This window comes from Pan paniscus, chromosome 15 (assembly GCF_029289425.2).
Source record: "Pan paniscus chromosome 15, NHGRI_mPanPan1-v2.0_pri, whole genome shotgun sequence".
NCBI classification, from domain to species: domain Eukaryota; kingdom Metazoa; phylum Chordata; class Mammalia; order Primates; family Hominidae; genus Pan; species Pan paniscus.
This window is the reverse complement of record NC_073264.2, coordinates 64,063,144-64,082,074: the sequence shown is the minus strand read 5'-3', so window position 1 is coordinate 64,082,074 and position 18,931 is coordinate 64,063,144. Positions and strand designations below refer to the sequence as shown.

At 38.1% G+C, this 18,931-nt stretch overlaps 1 protein-coding gene across 1 annotated transcript in view; it reads left to right on the top strand.

The window, feature by feature from the left end:
• Positions 1–18,931, top strand: part of KCNH5 (potassium voltage-gated channel subfamily H member 5) — a 336,154-nt gene that overhangs the window by 81,184 nt on the left and 236,039 nt on the right. Inside the window, exon 7 of the mRNA XM_003831625.5 lies at positions 13,792–14,218. Coding sequence (XP_003831673.1) covers positions 13,792–14,218 — 427 coding nt within the window. The remainder of the gene's footprint in view (positions 1–13,791; positions 14,219–18,931) is intronic.

Sequence of the window (18,931 nt, the reverse complement as noted above, 5' to 3'; positions counted from 1 at the left end):
TAGATAATGACTGGGGTGATGAGGAGGTGAACATGTAGGAAAGCATGTAATGGGCTAAATGCCGCTGTTAGGTTAGGATTTCTTTTTAGTTGCAAAGGAAGGAGATTCAAGTGACCTCAAGTGATGGAAGATTTAGTATAAGGATGGATATTTTTCAGCACATAGCACAAATAACAGTGGTACCTTAGAACCTAATGTATGGCCCTAGACCAAGGTGGCTCTGGGGAACTTGGCCCAAGGCAGAGCCAATTTCTAATGTTAGGGAAGTGAGCCTGAAAAAAGGAAGGAGCTGAGCCAAAGTATACGGAAGTGAGGAAAAAGAAAATGGAGCTACTCTTTAAACTCCTTCTTCATGTGTCTCACAGTCTTTCATTGACATCGTTTTCTCCAGTATCATTTTCTTATAGCCTTAACATTCCATATGATCACATATTGTCATTAAAATTGTTGAAAAAAGGGATATTTTAGAAAATTCCTTTGGAGGACATGACTGCTTACTGTTCTAGCTATTTTCTTAGGGTTTGTAGATCTTTAGTTGAGTTTCCCACCACTAATGTGACTCACTCACTCTGTCTGTATGCTTTTCTCTCTTGACTGAATTTCTTAGCATGCTTGTTAATTTCATCTCAACTTAACTGAACCTTGGGGTGTTCAGATTACACATTGTTACTGGGTATATCTGTTTCTTGCTGAGAATAGCACTTGGATCAGTACATTAAGTAAAGCAGATTGTTCTCCCCAATGTGGATGGGCATTATCCAATCTGTTGAGGGCCTGAATAGAAAAAGAGATGGAAGAAGGAGGAATTCTCTCCTTTTTTCTGCCTTACTACTTGATCTGGAACATCTCATCTCATCTTGTCTTGCTTTTGGACTGGAATTTACACCATTGGCCTGGTTCTTAGGTCTTTGGACTTGAATTGCAATATCGGCTTTCTTGGGTCTCCTGGTTGCAGATGGCAGACTGTGGAACTTCTCTGCCTCCATAATCATTTGAGCCCATTCCTCACAATACATCTCTCTCTCTTCCTAAATATCAACATCTATATACAGTTATTCCCTTTTACCCATGGGTATGCATTCCAAGACCCCCAGTGGAGGCCTGAAACCACAGATGTTACTGAACCCTATATATACTATGCTTTCTCCTATACAGACGTACCTATGATAAAGTTTAATTTATAAATTGGGCACAGTAAGAAATAAACAGTATAACAACATAGAAGAATTACTTTAATGTACTGTAATAAAAGTTATGTGAATGTGCTTGCTGTCTTCCAAAACATCTCATTGTTACTATACTCACCCTTTTTCTTATGATGATGTGAGATGAAAAAATGCCTACATGATGAGATGAAGTAGGGTGAATGATGTAGGCATTGTGACCTAGCTTTAGGCTACTATTGACCTTCTGATAATATATCAGAAGATGATTACATTCTTCAGGTGATCCTGGATCATCAAGCCATGAACATTAATGGTTGAATGTCAGGAGCAGGAGCAGATAATGTCAATATTAGGGATCCTTGATAGTTGAAGGTTATTTTTTGCTGAAACCTTTGGGAAGAACACTGTAGTTAGAAATTATTGTCTCTTTTAAACTCATTAAAATGTTGCTATAGAAATTGTATTCCTTCATTGATCATATAGGAGACTTTAGTGCTTTGTTTCATCTGTGGATCATATTCCATAATTCTGTCCATTATTGTCTGTACTATTTGAAACACTTCAGCAACTTTCCATAGTATCCACATTGCTAGTTCTGCTTCACTTCTTCTTCCTCTGTAGGTGACTCAACAAGTTCTTCTAGTTTCTCATTTGTTAGCACTTCTGATGACCTTCAATATGTTCTTCCACTTCATCAAGTATGTTGGCAAATTCTTCTTCACTAACTTGTCTTGCTGTGTGAATTATTTTCTTAGCTTCTCCATTGATCCCCAGGAAGCCTTTAAAATCATTCATGACTTCAATCCATAAGTTCTTCCAGCAGGTATTTGCAATTTCTGGTTTTAATTAATCCATTGCAGTTTGATGAACGCTATTGCATCAGAGATAGTGAATGATTTCCAGCATTGCTTTATATCTGGATTAGGGTCTGCATTAATTGCTGATCAAATGCAATCAAATATCAGGCAGGTGCGTGTGGCACTGATAAACCAAATGATGTCCTGGTCAAAGGGCTGAAACAAGGAGGTTGTATTTGAAGGTAAAAATACAACCTCAACATTTTCATTTTCATAGAAGATTCAGGATGGCTGGGTGCCTTCTCATCTCCATCTCCATCTTCATCTCCATCCCTGTCCCTATATCCATCTCCATCTGCACATCCATCTCCATCTCCATTTCCATCTCTATTTGCTCTCCATCTCCATCTGCATCTGCGTCTGCATCTCCATCTCCATCTCCATCTGCATCTCTATCTGCATCTCCGTCTCCATCTGTAACTCCATCTGCATCTCCATCTGCATCTGCATCTCCATCTCCATCTCCATCTCCTTCTGCATTTGTGTCTGCATCTGCATCTCCATCTGCATCTCCATCTCCATCTCTATCTGCATCTCCATCTCCATCTGCATCTGCATCTCCGTCTCCATCTGCATCCCCATCTCCATTTCCATCCCCATCCCTGTATCCATCTCCATCTGTACCTCCATTTCCATATCTCCATCTCCATTTCTATTTTCATGTCCATCATGTCCTGTTAGTCCTGTTTCTCTGGAGAGCCCTGACAAATACACTTAGTCTTTCTTCTCTTTTGCTTTGTCTCTTTGCTTACATAGCCCATCATGGCTACTTCAGTCTTACTCTGCTTCAACTCTCATTGCCTGTTACCTCATTCCCTCAGCATTTCTTGGACTAATTATTTATGCTATAAAACAAGAGTCTTAACTTTCAGGGTTGGGGATAGTTAGGAGAAGTGTCTCTGAGGGGGTTACATTTTTAAGCCCAGTCCTGAGAGATGCATAGGAATTCACCAGACAAAAGAAATGGTTGGTGGGTAGGGAGATTGTTTTAAACAGCATGTTTGGAGATCTCCTAGGTTAGAAAGAATATATTTTTAAGGTAGGAAAGAAATCCTATATGACAGAGTGTAGAGAGCAGAAGACAGATGCTCAAGGTGAGTCTGAAGAGGTAGGCAGGGGTAGGTTGTGTTAAGGAGTTTGGGCTTTATTCTAAAGGCAGCAAGAAATTATTGAAGAAGGATTTAAAGCATCCCCAATTTGGTTTGCTTGTACACATATCATAATGTTTGGAAAAAAATCAGGGCTTTAGGCAATACACCTCTTCATAGGGTACATATTTTGATCAAGCTTTATATTCACTGTGGGCCCAGTGGATATGAAAATGAAAGTCTTTTCTACAAAAAGAAGCATATTAAAAGTTACTACATTATGGATATTGCTGAAAATAAGTGCCTATTCTTTGTCTGTCTGGCCATTTATGCCACTGTGTTTCAATTAGAATATGAATTGGCTAATACAGGTGTTATGCACAAGTTATTTAAATTCAGATCTTCTACAGAAGGATGCTAGCTAATCCATGGAGTAATTAGGATTATTTCCCCGTAGAGCTCTTGGTAGCTTGAGTTGGAGCAGTGAATTCTGAATAGGAAAAAGCAATGTAATTTGTTATCTGGGTTAGAGGTTCAGATAACAAATGTAGTTTGCAATTTTTTTTCTGTCTTTAAATTGCACTCTACAAAAGGAAATGGAAATGGACTATGTAATCATTCATGTATAAAATCTATTTAGAATAAGGGCCCAATGCTTATGAAACAGAGCTTATTACTGTTTTGTGGTTTCTATCCAGTTGCCTAATATGGTACTACCTGTGAAAATTAAGCAGCTATTAATTATTGATTATGGTATCAGTGCTGGAGGAATCAGAAATTATTATGAGAGATTTATATATTGGTTAGGTTATTCTTTAATTAATGTTTTCATTCTTTAAATCACTAGGTTCCCAAGAGTGCTAGAGTGTGCTAGGGATAAAAGAATGAACAAAACATGATACACAGGCACAATCACAAAGAGACAAGTGTCATGAAGGGAATGTACATGGTCCTTTGAGATTATATAATGAAATGACCTGATCTAGATCAGAAAGGGAAAGTTCCCTAAGGAAGCAATAACTGAGCTATAATTTAAAGTATGGATAGAGCCAACTAGGCTGAGGAATGGGCAAGAAAGAATTATAGAACATTCCATTTAGAAAGAACAGCAAGTGCATAATCCCTGTGTTCGAGGGAGAATGACATATTCAAAGAATTGAAAATTGGATGGAGAGTGAGCAGAAGAGAATGGAGCTAGAGTGGTAAGCCTGGACCCGACTGTGCAAGGCTGTATAAACAAAACAGATTTTAGAACAGTGGGAAGCTATGAGATAATTTTAAACTAGCAGTGATTTTGAAGAGGTAACTCTTATGCAGTGTTCAGAACAGATTGAATGGGTTTAAACAAATGCCTTGACACTTAGGAAACTCCCGTAGATAGAGGAGAGAGATGCTGTTAGTGTGATCTAAGGTGATGACAGTGGAGGTGGTGAGAGGTAGATAAATTTGAGAGATAGGAGTTAAAATTATGTATTGATAAAAACATTATTACTACAAATATTTAAAAATAATGGAACCTGATTCAGAACAAGTTTCAAAATCTAACTACCAGTTTGCAGGAAAGTGGGAGGACAGAGGATTATATTAGTGACACCATAATGATGCAAACATCAGAATTCAGAATTTAGGAAACTCTATAAGACAAACAATCTGTTTTTTTATACAAATAAATTGGACTTCAACAGATTAAAAAAAGGAGAGGGAAATGTGTACATTAAGAGACACATTAACAAAGCACAAAGTGTGGACCTTCTTTGGTCCTAATTCTAAGAAACCAGCTGGAGAGAGGGTGGGCATTGAGTGGACTGGATATTTGCTGATTTTGAGAAATCATGTTAGGTTTTATCAGGTGTGATAATGGGTGATAGTTTTGTTGAATTAAAAAATATGTTGTCTTTTAGAGACATACCCTGAAATATTTATGGACAAAATTATACATTTTGGATTTGCTTCAAAATAATCCAGTGGGGCCAGGAGTTTGCTGTTAAAAGAGAGATGTAGAAGAAACAAGGGTGGTGATAAGTTAATAATTACTCTAGCCGAGTTGTGGGTAAATGGGGGAATTATTATGCTATTTACCTGTTTTTTTGTATGTTTGAGTTTTTCCATGATAAAATATTGTTCTAAAATGAATAGGATTTTAAGGTAGGTTGGGTGAGGTGATGTTAGAGAAAGGGATGGCAAGGATACTTCTTGGTTTCTGATTTGCTTAGTCACATAGCTGATTTAGGAGGGTGAGGGGGTATGTTAATTTTTTTGCTTAATGAGAGGGACATGAGATGTTTAAATATCTATGGGAAAGGTGTAGTTGAAGAGGGTATGGTTGGAGTTTTGAGTAGAGTAGAGAAGACTTGAAATATAGTGAGCAGGTAAATTTACAAGAAAAACAGGAAACTTGCTAGGTAGTTGACAGATGCATTGAAAGTGATGGTAATGAATTTATAGTGGAACCCACTGTATAACTGTCTTGAGCAGTTCATAATACAGATGTGAAGAAAGCTGGTAATTGAGCCAGGACTTGAATTTTGATAGTGGGCATAATGAAGAGACAGTGATGCTAAGCAATTTAGGGTGTTGATGTTATTGAAATTAGGGGATTATATAAGAAAAAAGGTAGAGAATGAAGAGGGTTAATAAATTGGGGACAGGACTACAGGTTCAGTAAAGATAAACTACTTTTGCAGTTGGTGTAATTGGGCCATTGATCTTGACAGAGAAGCAGCCATGGTCAGATAGCAGGATGATTCAATTCAAAATTTCAGAGCTGGAGAAAGTTTTGAAATATAACAAATTTTAGATTTTGATCATGAAAATGGGTGTCTGAGGAGAAGTAGAAAGGTTGTTGGAGATGGATTGGTGAAGAAACTCCAAGGCCAGGCTATTGGAAGGCTTACCTCCATGGATATCACCCAAGGTGATGTTAAGTTTTAGGTGAGATTGGCTTTTAGAAATATTTATAAGATTTATGAAGTAATAACTTGGAGTTCTTTATTCTCATGAAGTATTTGTTGGCGTCAATCCATGCAAAGCATAATAGCGACATATTTCTGAATATAACAGATAAATAACACCCAACAATTGTATATTAAACCTTACTTTACATACCCATATCTTTCCTATTTGGGATAATGTTGTATTAAAATGGGACCTCTCTATTAACGCGATATCTATATTGCCCCAGTGTTCTGTCATAGAAATATGAAATTCTGTGCTCATAAACATGTAACATATGCACTTTTCTTACATTTTTATCAGTTATCTTTTTTCCTGCATGTCAAATCACTCTAAAGCTTTATAGATAATATCCACCATAATTTATTCAACTCATGAGTCTGCAGTTCAATTGGGTGGTTCTGCTGATTTAGGCTAGGTTTGGCTTATCTCAACTAAGTTTACTCATGCATCTGTGGTCAGCCGCTGAGCTGGCTAGGGCCTGAGTAGTCTAGGATGGCTGAAATGCATGACTCAAAGAGATGCTTCTGTGGTCTCTCATCCCCCAAAGCCTAGTGAGTCTTGTTCACATGGCAGCTGGGCTGGCTTCCAGGACCACAGGTGGAGGTGGTGTGCAAGGCCTTTTGAGGCCTAGGCTTGGATCTGCTGCAATCATTTATGTCACATTCTGTTGGCCAAAGCAAGTCCTAAAGTCAGTCTAGATTTAAGAGATAGGAAACAGACCCTATGTCTTGATGGGAGGAATTATAAGTAACATTGCAGAGGAGTATGGGTACAGGGAGAAAAATAAACACAGCTATGTTTTTGAAACAATCTACCAGAACGTTGTATTGTGAGAATGCAAAGTGTAGGTGCAAAATCATGCAACTGGATATGACAAGTCTGTATTCCTGCTCTTTCATCTCCACTTAATTGCAATGTGTCCTTGGACAAGAAAGTTGAAGAAAATAGGAAGGAATATTGGCTGAATTATCTACCTGCTATTATTAGCGACGATCAAATAAGAGAATTGATTTGTATTTTGGATGGCTTTATCATTGCAAGATATTATTTTATGCTGATAACATCTCACATCTCTTTAATGTGGAATCCACAAAAGTAGCTTGAAGAGTTAATGGCACAGAGGTGTCTCCTGGATACTGTTCCTTTTGCTACTATGGCCTGAGGGGCTTGTCAAGTAAGGAAATTGGCTAGAAAGGTGGAAGGCTGATGGCCGAAAGTCCTCCATTCACCCTGTTGTGTTCTGTTCTGCACTTGATGTATTTGATATTCTGTTCCACAGTGGAACCTCAGGGATTTGTGTGCTAATAGCTCAGAGGTTGGGATAGAGGCAGAAAGCCACTGAAGTGCAGAGGAGGGCCCAGAAAGATTGGAAAGTTTGGAGTGAAATGAAGCAGAAAATCAATGAATATCTAAGACTGGTGGAAAGTACAGCATCAAAACATTGTTATAAAAAAGGCGGAAGTACATAAGAAGGGCATTTTTGGAGGATCAACCTCTAAAACTGTCCAGCAGTATCATATGAGTGAAATTAAACTTGCCAACAGGAATTAAATGCAATTCGTGGCCCAATCTAAAGGTTATGAGAGTGAATCATAAAATAAGGAAAATCTCTTATTTTAGATACAGTGATAGCTATGACTCCCTGCCCCCCCGCCGCCCCCACCAAATATCATGGGATGAGTAAGAAATTATTAATCTGAATCATGTACTGTGGTGAAATGTTAGCTTAATAACACATCAGTGACTACTGGGTTTTCCATAACCTTTTTTTGATGTTTAAATATGACATATTTAAAGAAAATTATCCGAATCTTAAGTGTACAGCAGAAAGAATTTTCACAAAGTGAACACACCTAGTGATTAGTAGCTGTGTTAGGAAACAAAATACTGCCAGAACCCGAAGGTCTCCTCATGCCTTTTGTAATCACTGCCCCTCTCCCAACAAAGGGAGACACTGTGCTCATTTAACCCCATCTGTAGTTCCATCTGTTTCTGAACTCTTCAGAAATGGAATCATACAGTATACACTCTTTTGTGTCTAGCTCCTTTTGCTCAACATGATGTTTGGGGGCAAAAAGGAGTTTGGTTTGATTGGAGCACTAGGTCTATGCAGAGGCATAGAGGGAAATGACCTGGCAGCATAGACAGAGATGGGATTGCGGGCGTTGAAGGCCTGTTCAAGAGATTATGCTTAATGTCTGTGATAAGCCCTTGGAGGATATGCTCAGTGCTGCCTTTCAGGAAGATTAATATTGCAGCAGTGATGTAGGAGAGATTGGGGGTAAGGACAGGAAGGCTGCAGAGTGGTTGGTTGTTGTGGGAAATGCACTCAGAATCTGAAGGACTGGGTCTGAGTGATACTTCTGTTCCTTGCTAACTGTGTCTTTGGACGATTCGTTCAACCTTTCTGATCTTGAGTGTCCTCATGTGAACAATGAAGGTAGGAATCCTGCTATTACAAAAACAAAATGAATTGATCCATGTTAGAGAACTGCAGACTATATAGATATAAGAGTTCCCGGGCCTCCACGGACCCCTATTGTGTGGCCATTGCTGTGACTGAGTGGAGAGAAAGAGGAGGCTAGGTATTTAATCTACTTTATTCAGTCATGTAGAGAATGCTCATGTTTAAGCCAATATTGCAGGTATTCATGTGGTTGGATAAATTACACATTATACTCTAGGTATAGAGAGAGACTTTCAGAATGAACGAAGGAAAATTCTGGAGACAGACTGCCTGAATGTGAATCTGGCTTCCTCCTCTTACTATCTATGTGAACTTAGTCCAATTATTTTTAACTTTTCTGGGCCATGCTTTAATGATACGTACCACATAGGATTGTTCTGAATTTTAATTTAATTAATACAAAGAAAACACTTAGAATAGTACCTGGCATGTAGTAAATACTCAATGTTATTATTGCCTTGTCTGTCTTTTCCAAGTAGCAATAAATGACCTAACTTTCTGTTGGTTAACTGCATAGAAGTGTGTGGCACAGGCCCATTGAAATCCTGTTTGCATCCTTCTATCCCTGTAGCTCCAGCCTTTTTCCAGGTTACCCACATTAGGATTATACAGAGTGAGCTCAGCCCTCATCCATGCACTGTGTATTTGAATATAAATAGTGCCCTGCTCCAATCTCCCTTTTTCCAGTTCCTTTCACATTTCCTAATAGAGTTGAGTTTTGAGGGTTTTTTTTTTTTTTTGGCAGTTCTCTGATGAATATATTCAACTGATCTCCTACATGTGTGACTTAGTGATATGGTTTGGCTGTTTCCCCACCCAAATCTCATCTTAAATTGTAGCTTCCATAATTCCGAGGTGTTGTGAGAGGGACCAGGTGGAGATAATTGAATCATGGGGGTGTTTCCTCCATACTATTTTTGTGGTAGTGAATAAGTCTCATGAGATCTGCTGGTTTTATAAGGAGTTTCTCCATTTGTTTGGCTCTTATTCTCTTTTGTGTGCTGCCATGTAAGATGTGCCTTTTGCCTTCCTCCATGATTGTGAGGCCTCCCCAGCCGTGTGGAACTGTGAGTCCATTAAACCTCTTTTCCTTTACGAATTACCGAGTCTTGGGTATGTCTTTATCGGCAGCATGAAAATGGAGTAATACACCTAGTCAGTGTAGAGATTAAGGAGAATTTCTCTTTTGTACTCAGTGACATACTCTATTAATGCAACCTTAAGTTACATTGACGGTTTTGTTCTCTACATTATACTGTTAAATCATTCTGAGTTTGTAATTAATCAAAGCCCTCCAAATTGATCCCCAACATTTGCTTGTTTCATAAAAGTTTATTCTTTCATTTATTGAATTATTGGCTGCTTAACATATTACCATATGCCAGCTTTGTAATTGACAGTAGATCTGCTCCTTAAGGAGTTTCCTGGAATGTCATACATGCAAACAGACTTGTAGTAAGTGTGACAGTGAAAATTGTTATAATAGAGATGTGCAGAAACTGTATGATAACATAAAGGAAGGATACCTAATTCTCCCAGTGGGGGACGGGGGAGAGTATGACAATAAAGATGGCAGAGGCAGGGAGATGATGTCAGGGAAGTGCACATAGAAGACAGAGTATTTGTCATAAACTGTATGTAAGATCCTAACCACTAAGAGTGAGGGAAGGAAGCCTTTAAACAGAGAGAATAACTTGTAACGTAGCATGAAACAGCATGGACATTCTGGGAACTACTCCTCTCTGAGAATGGCAGCAGCCTAGAGAACAGGTGGAGGAATTGGCAGGAGAGATGCTGAGCAGGTAGGTAGGTACAAGGTCCTGATGGGCTTCGCATGTCACACTTGGAAATTAATATTTATTCCTATAGGTAATGAGCCAACATGAAAAGAGTTTATATTAGAGAGGGACATGGTTAGACAGATGTGCTTTAAAGAAATACGAGACTGATAGCCCTTGTAGTGTGATCTGTGAATTAGAGGAAGCAAGAATGGAGGTGGGATGGCTGATGGAGAGGGAGCTCCTGTCACACAAGTGAGAAAAAACCAGGAAATCATGACCAAAACATGCCTATGGGAATGGAAAAGAAGGAAATTTTTTGAGAGATTTATTCAATAGATATATTTTGAGCATTTAGGCACTTTGAGTAGTGAGACCCTCAGGACTTGGTAACCAGCTACATGTGGCAGGAAATGGGAAAAGTTGAGGCTTCGCCCCAGGTCTGAGTGACTGGGTGGATAATGATGTCAATCACATGATAGAAGATAACTGATTTGAGAGAAGCAAACGGTTCCCTTTGGGACCTATTTTTGGATACCTGTGGGACATCCAAGAGGAAACGCACAGCAGACATTTGGCTTAGTATCAATAACTCAGGAGAGAGGTTTCTTTTTGTGCTAAGTGGACCTGAGAATCATTCATATATGGAAGATGATTGAAACCTAGATATGCAGTAGATCAACCAGAAGAGGACTGAGGGCAATCATGAGAATCCTAACATGAAATAGAAGCATGGAGAAGGATAGCCCTAGAAAGTGAATTTGAGAGGGCGTCAGTTGGAGGGTTGGCTCAAAACCAAGAGGAAGTGGTGCCATAGAACCTATGGCAGAGAGAGTCTATAATGCTTGATATATATGTGTATATATTACTAATATTTTATATATACTTTATGTATATATATCAAGTATGTATATTTACTAATATTTTGTTACTTTTTAAGCTTGTAAAACATTTTATAATGTTTAAGTGGTATCAAACTACTTCTAAACCTGAGGCAGAGAGTCTATAATGCTCTCTCTCTATATAAAACTAATATTTTATATATACTTTATATATCAAGTATGTCTATTTACTGATGTTTTATTGCTTTTTAAACTTATAAAACATTTTATAATGTTTAAGTAGTGTCAAACTACTTCTAAATATTAGAAAATGTGCTTTTGAGTAAGCAGAATCCAGAGCAGGCCTGTCAGGATGGTCACCTCCTTTCGGAGCAATCTGCTTGCTAGAGATGAGGGGTGTGTGTCTTCCCACTATTTGGACCTCATTCTAGTAGGTCCTAACTCATGACATTCTAGTTGGGGTTTGTGTTGGCTTTCTTAGTTTGAATGGGGTGAAGATTTTCTCTCTGTTTTTCCTTCTCTTTGCTTTAAGCTATTTTCAGAGAAAAGAATTCAGGTAGAAATGACTTTTCTATGCAGTATTTAAACAGAAGTCCCAAAGTTCCTTTAAAAGTTTGAGCTAACCAGAAAATATTATCTATAACATCATTGTTTTTGTTTTTAAACTGAACTCTGTTTGAGTTTTTCATGTATTTCGATTATGCGTTTCTTTAGAGCAGAAGTGAGGCGTATTTATCTTAATATCCCCAGGGCTTAAAACAGAACTTGGCATATAGGAGTGCTCCATAAATGTTTATTTTTGTATTACTTGTTGATGACTACACTGTTCCATTTTTGAAAGCTTTCAAGCCTTCCAACATCTCATGTCACTGAATTACACAAATTTGTCTTCTTTATTTCATTAATTCTACTCTTTTTAACTGACTAAAGTTGAGCTTCTTTTTCCCCCAAGTGTTAAAGTGAAATGGGAATTTGTTTTTAGGCTGTATATATGCCACAATATTTGAGAGTTTCAACTTAAATAGAGGTAGGCCTAAGGAAATTGAAGTTGAGGCAGAAACCCAGCAGGATGACCCTGCTACTCCTTTGTTTCTATAGGGACTCTTGTTTCTACTTCTCTTTGTTATCTTTCTCTTTTAAATTTTCATTATGAAAAATTTCAAACACATGCTGTCTTATAGAATATAGTATAACAAACCAGATGCATTCTTAACTGTTCCCTTTTTTTTTTTTTTTTTGAGATGGAGTCTCGCTCTGTTACCCAGGCTGGGGTGCAGTGGCATGATCTCGGCTCACTGCACCCTCCGTCTCCCAGGTTCAAGCAATTCCCCCTGCCTCAGCCTCCAAGTAGCTGGGATTACAGGCACCCACCACCATGCCCGGCTAATTTTTGAGTTTTTTTAGTAGAGACAGGGTTTTGCCATGTTGGCCAGGCTGATCTTGAACTCCTGACCTCAGGTGATCCACCTGCCTCGGCTTCCCAAAGTTCTGGGATTACAGGCATGAGCCACTGTGCCCTGCCAACTGTTTCCTTCTTAACTGTCAGGAACTTTAACATGCATAATTAGAGTCTTATTAATATACATCTATTCTACTGCAACAACAAATTCCTCCTTGCTGGTCAGAATTCATGTCAGAGTAAGTTATATTAGATTCCTTGTCTACATTCTGGGAGACAGGGTTAGCAGTAAGGAAGTCATGGATACGAATGGATTTGCAGGTAATGACTGCATGAGAGGCTTCCTGGATCACTGCTCCATTTTCCCTCCCTGCCTATTTTGTGAACTGCATCAGGAATGAACTTATCCTACCTCTGCAGGTGGCCTATTACATGCTTCCAAAAGAGTAACTATGGGACTTTCATTGATTTAAGAAAGCCTATGCTGTGCTTTGATTTGGATAATCCCTTATTTGTTATTTTAAGCTTTTAAACAAAATATGAATTTTCCGGCTGCTGTTCTTTTTTTGGTGTTATTTTTGGTGACTTTTGCTAGAGAATGGATAGGATAGTAGGCCACACACCCATTTCAGGTTCAGCTCTGTTCACGTTTTCAGAGCTCTAGAAATGTAGTTATTCTCATGATTGTGGCAGGAGGTAGTGGGGCCAACAATGGTATTTGTTCATTTTCCCCATATATACCAAAGTATTTCCTGTGTGATTGCCTGTAAGACTGTGCTTCCTTTTTCAGAGTTCTGCTATTTGTAGCTATCATAAAATAAGAAATGAAAAGAAACCTTTTAGAGTAGAGGGAAAGTTTTATAGGAAAAGGAAATAAAAGGTCTGAATTCAACACTCCTATTTGTATACTCTGTATATAACGCATTTGAGCAATTTTCATCTTCGGTTTCTCGCTGTACCATTTATATTCTACTTATGAAAATAAATTGGGAATTTCTTAGCTAATGAAATCTGTTTTATCTAATAATTTGAAAATATGAATTTTTGGGTAGGAAGATATCTATTTTTTTAAAGTTTATCATTTTGACTTTTTTGTTTTCTTAAAATCAGACCTATAGTATACATATGTTCTTAATATATAAATGGATGGTTAAATTTATGAAGGTGAGCCATTGTATTGTTTCCCTAGCCTTTTTTTTTCCTGAAAATGTGGTGTAATTTTTTTTTTTTAAAATCCAGGGAATCAGCAGTCTCTTCAGTTCTTTAAAAGTGGTGCGTCTCTTACGACTGGGCCGTGTGGCTAGGAAACTGGACCATTACCTAGAATATGGAGCAGCAGTCCTCGTGCTCCTGGTGTGTGTGTTTGGACTGGTGGCCCACTGGCTGGCCTGCATATGGTATAGCATCGGAGACTACGAGGTCATTGACGAAGTCACTAACACCATCCAAATAGACAGTTGGCTCTACCAGCTGGCCTTGAGCATTGGGACTCCATATCGCTACAATACCAGTGCTGGGATATGGGAAGGAGGACCCAGCAAGGATTCATTGTACGTGTCCTCTCTCTACTTTACCATGACAAGCCTTACAACCATAGGATTTGGAAACATAGCTCCTACCACAGATGTGGAGAAGATGTTTTCGGTGGCTATGATGATGGTTGGCTGTAAGTATTTTAATTTTTTCATTGAAAATTATTGTTATTGGCAATTTTCCTGGCTACAATCTCAGATAGGATGAAAACGAACTACTTTGTTTACAGAAAGGTATTTAATCCATCTTATTTGCAATTGTTTTTTTTAATCTACCTTAGAAAATAGAAATGCAAAATAATATATTTTACTCTTCAGGACATATTAATGTGTGAAAAACATATTAATGTGTGTACCCAGCAGAGCTCTCTTGAAGGAACCAGGACCAGCATCCAGAGAGGTGGCGTTTGGCACGTTCCATAGATTTTGTTGGTAATGTGTTAAATTCCAAAAAAAAAAAAAAAAAGAGATAGGATCTGATGTGAAATATATTGTTTATAAATATTCTAGTTAATACTGAATTCCTAAATTAAAGTTGACCTTAGGATACACTTTTGTATAGGTTTTTACAATTAAGACTAGGAGAAAGGGTTTATAAAGCTAGTCTTCATTATAGCCACTCTAGGTTGAATATATGCCTGTTTGGGAGAATGAAAGGATTACTGAATATAAGCCCATTCAGCAATGAGAAGAGTCTAGGATTTAACAGGTATACCTGGGTACCAAGTTCTTGGAAGTAGAATACCCCCTAAAGGAACAAAGACCATGTGCTCTGCACTCAGACTGTGACTGGATGGCATCAGAAGACCAGAACATAAAGGAAATACATACAAAGAAGCTGCTTTTGAAGATCTTGAGGGAGACTTCACCATCATTCATGCCTTCAAGTTGACTTAGATGACTTATCCACACCTAAACTAACCTTAAGATTGTACTTTGATTTTGTATCCTGAGACTTTGCTGAAGTTGCTTATCAGCTTAAGGAGATTTTGGGCTGAGACAATGGGGTTTTCTAGATATACAATCATGTCATCTGCAAACAGGGACAATTTGACTTCCTCTTTTCCTAATTGAATACCCTTTATTTCATTCTCCTGCCTAATTGCCCTGGCCAGAACTTCCAACACTATGTTGAATAGGAGTGGTGAGAGAGGGCATCCTTGTCTTGTGCCAGTTTTCAAAGGGAATGCTTCCAGTTTTTGCCCATTCAGTATGATATTGGCTGTGGGTTTGTCATAGATAGCTCTTATTATTTTGAAATACGTCCCATCAATACCTAAATTATTGAGAGTTTTTAGCATGAAAGGTTGTTGAATTTTGTCAAAGGCCTTTTCTGCATCTATTGAGATAATCATGTGGTTTTTGTCTTTGGCTCTGTTTATATGCTGGATTACATTTATTGATTTGTGTATATTGAACCAGCCTTGCATCCCAGGGATGAAGCCCACTTGATCATGGTGGATAAGCTTTTTGATGTGCTGCTGGATTTGGTTTGCCAGTATTTTATTGAGGATTTTTGCATCAATGTTCATCAAGGACATTGGTCTAAAATTCTCTTTTTTTGTTATGTCTCTGCCCGGCTTTGGTATCAGAATGATGCTGGCCTCATAAAATGAGTTAGGGAGGATTCCCTCTTTTTCTATTGATTGGAATAGTTTCAGAAGGAATGGTACCAGTTCCTCCTTGTACCTCTGGTAGAATTCGGCTGTGAATCCATCTGGTCCTGGACTCTTTTTGGTTGGTAAGCTATTGATTATTGCCACAATTTCAGATCCTGTTATTGGTCTATTCAGAGATTCAACTTCTTCCTGGTTTAGTCTTGGGAGAGTGTATGTGTCAAGGAATTTATCCATTTCTTCTAGATTTTCTAGTTTATTTGCGTAGAGGTGTTTGTAGTATTCTCTGATGGTAGTTTGTATTTCTGTGGGATTGGTGGTGATATCCCCTTTATATGCTGCTATAAAGACACATGCACACATATGTTTATTGCGGCATTATTCACAATAGCAAAGACTTGGAACCAACCCAAATGTCCAACAATGATAGACTGGATTAAGAAAATGTGGCACATATACACCATGGAATACTATGCAGCCGTAAAAAATGATGCGTTCATGTCCTTTGTAGGGACATGGATGAAATTGGAAACCATCATTCTCAGTAAACTATCGCAAGAACAAAAAACCAAACACCGCATATTCTCACTCATAGGTAGGAATTGAACAATGAGATTACATGGACACAGGAAGGGGAACATCACACTCTGGGGACTGTTGTGGGGTGTGGGGAGGGGGGAGGGATAGCATTGGGAGATATACCTAATGCTAGATGACAAGTTAGTGGGTGCAACACATCAGCATGGAACATGTATACGTATGTAACTAACTTGCACAATGTGCATATGTACCCTAAAACTTAAAGTATAATAATAATAAAAATAAATAAATGAATAAATAAATAAATAAAAAAGATTGTACTGAAGGTGTGATTAGCATTATTAGCGCCTCTTAAGCCTTTGGATCATGGTCATTGGTTTTTTTTTGTGTGTGTGTGTGTGTCTAAGCTGTCCTTTCTGAGATTCCATGTTGCAGAGGCTTAGATTTTGACAGTGATGGCAAAAGTTCTGGGACTCCAAGGGCGTTTGCTGGAACATGAAAGGTTAATATCTTGAGTCTAAGCAGGTAGTTTTCATCATTTAGAATGTCTGAAAGCTATTGGAGCATCAGTGTTGGCAGTTGTTCAGCTTCTGTTTGTCTAATGCACCCTTGTACAGGTATAGGAACAAGAACAGGCAGGCTCTATTTGCTGGTTAGAGCTTGCAGTTAGAGGGAGAGTGAGAATTCCACGTGCTGTTTGCTCCAGAGGCTTTCAGCAGGAAAATGTCCTTATACACAGAGAGAGATCCTGATGATTAATTAAATGGATACCTACGTATACAAAGTGGTAAGATGTATGGGCAAAAATGTATTTTATAAATTCAGAAGACAACATTTTGTCAGAGGCTGTATTTAGCACCATACTACTTTTAATATTTATACAATACATTTTGCCTTATACTTGAGCATAGTTAGATTTAAAAAAAAACCTTTTTGTTTTGAAGTAATTATAGATTCATTGGAAGTTGCAAAAATAGTGTGGAGAGGGCGTTTGTTACCTTCACCTAGTTTCCTCCAATAATTACATCTTATATAACTATAGCTCAGTATCAAAATTGACATTGATATAATGTGTGTGTATAGCTCTGTATTGTTTTATCACATGTGCAGGTTTCTTTAATTACAACTGCAATCAAGATACAGAACTGTTCCTTTACCACAAAGCTCTCTTTTATATGTAATCTACCCATTTCCCCCAACTATCCCTATTCCCTGAAAACTACTCATCTGCTCTCCATCTTTATAATTTTGTGATTTTGAGTATGTTATATAAATTGAATTATGTAAAATGTAACCTTTTGAAATGGACTTTCTCCGCTCAGCATAATGCCCCTGAGATCCATCTAAGTTGAATGTATCAGTAATTAATTTGTTCTTTTTTATTGCTGAGTAGTAGTTCATGGTTAGGGTGTACTACTGTTTAACTCACCATCTATTGAAGGACATTGTATTTGTTTCCAGATTTTGGCTATTACAAATAAAGCTGCTATGTTAATACCTAGGTGATGGGTTGATATTGCAGCAAACCACCATGGCACACATTTACCCATGTAACAAACCTGCACATCCTGCACATGTACCCTGGAACTGAAAATAAAAAAAAAAAAAACACAAACAGACAAGAAACACAAAGCTGCTGTGAACATTTGTGTATAGGTTTTTAATATGGACATTAGTTCTTAGTTCTCTGGGATAAGTGCCCAGGAATGTGATTACTGGGACATGTGATAAGTGTATGTTCAATTTTTAAAGAAATTGCCAAACTATTTTACAGAGTGGATGTACTAGCACAGTTATATTTTTCATAAGAGAATTGTAGGAAAATAAAATCTATGTAGAGTCAAAGGACACAATTATTTACTTTGTTTCTGAGGCCCCGAAGCTGGGAATCATCCTAAATTTCTGTTTTTCTATGTTACATCTATTAATAACATGGCCTGTAGGGTTTACCTTCAAAATACATTTGATTATTTCTCTCTCCTTCCATAGATTACCACCCAAGACCAAGTCACCGTCATCTCTGGCCTGAACTTTTGAAGTAACCTCCTATATCTTCCTAATTTTCTTATGCTTGCCCTACAATCTGTACCCCAAAGCTTAAGCAGCCCCTTTAAAAGCAAATCAGATCACACCATTCCTCTGCTCAAATCCCTCCAATGTGTGTGAAATAAAGTCCAGATTCCCTAGCTCATCTTTCAAGGCCTTCCTGATATGGCCCTGCCTACGTCACTCACTTCACTTTCAACCATTCTTCCTTGGCTTATCCTCCTAAGTCCATGCTCACCATCTCATTTTCCCTGAAAACATCAGTCTTAGGCCTGTCTCAGAGTCTTTGTACTTGCTTTCCCACTGCTTATAACACTCCTCTCCTGACCTATGACCCAAATTCATGTGGCTCTCCACGGAATCACCTCTACAGAAATTCCTTCCAGTGCTACCCTAGTATAAAAAAACACCTCAATGCCAACCTGTAGTCTCTACTCTTTAACCTTTCCCTTCATTGTCCCTACCACGATCCGAACCCACGTGTACTTGGTTTTTCTTTTCCTTCAGAATGTAAGCTCCACGAGAGGTAGGCCTCTGTCCGTTTCTTGTATCCCCAGTATCTAAACAATTCTTAAGAGTTTTGTGCTCAATCTTAATTTTTCATATGAATGAATGAAATTGAAGATGTCCCTGATTGTCGTGATG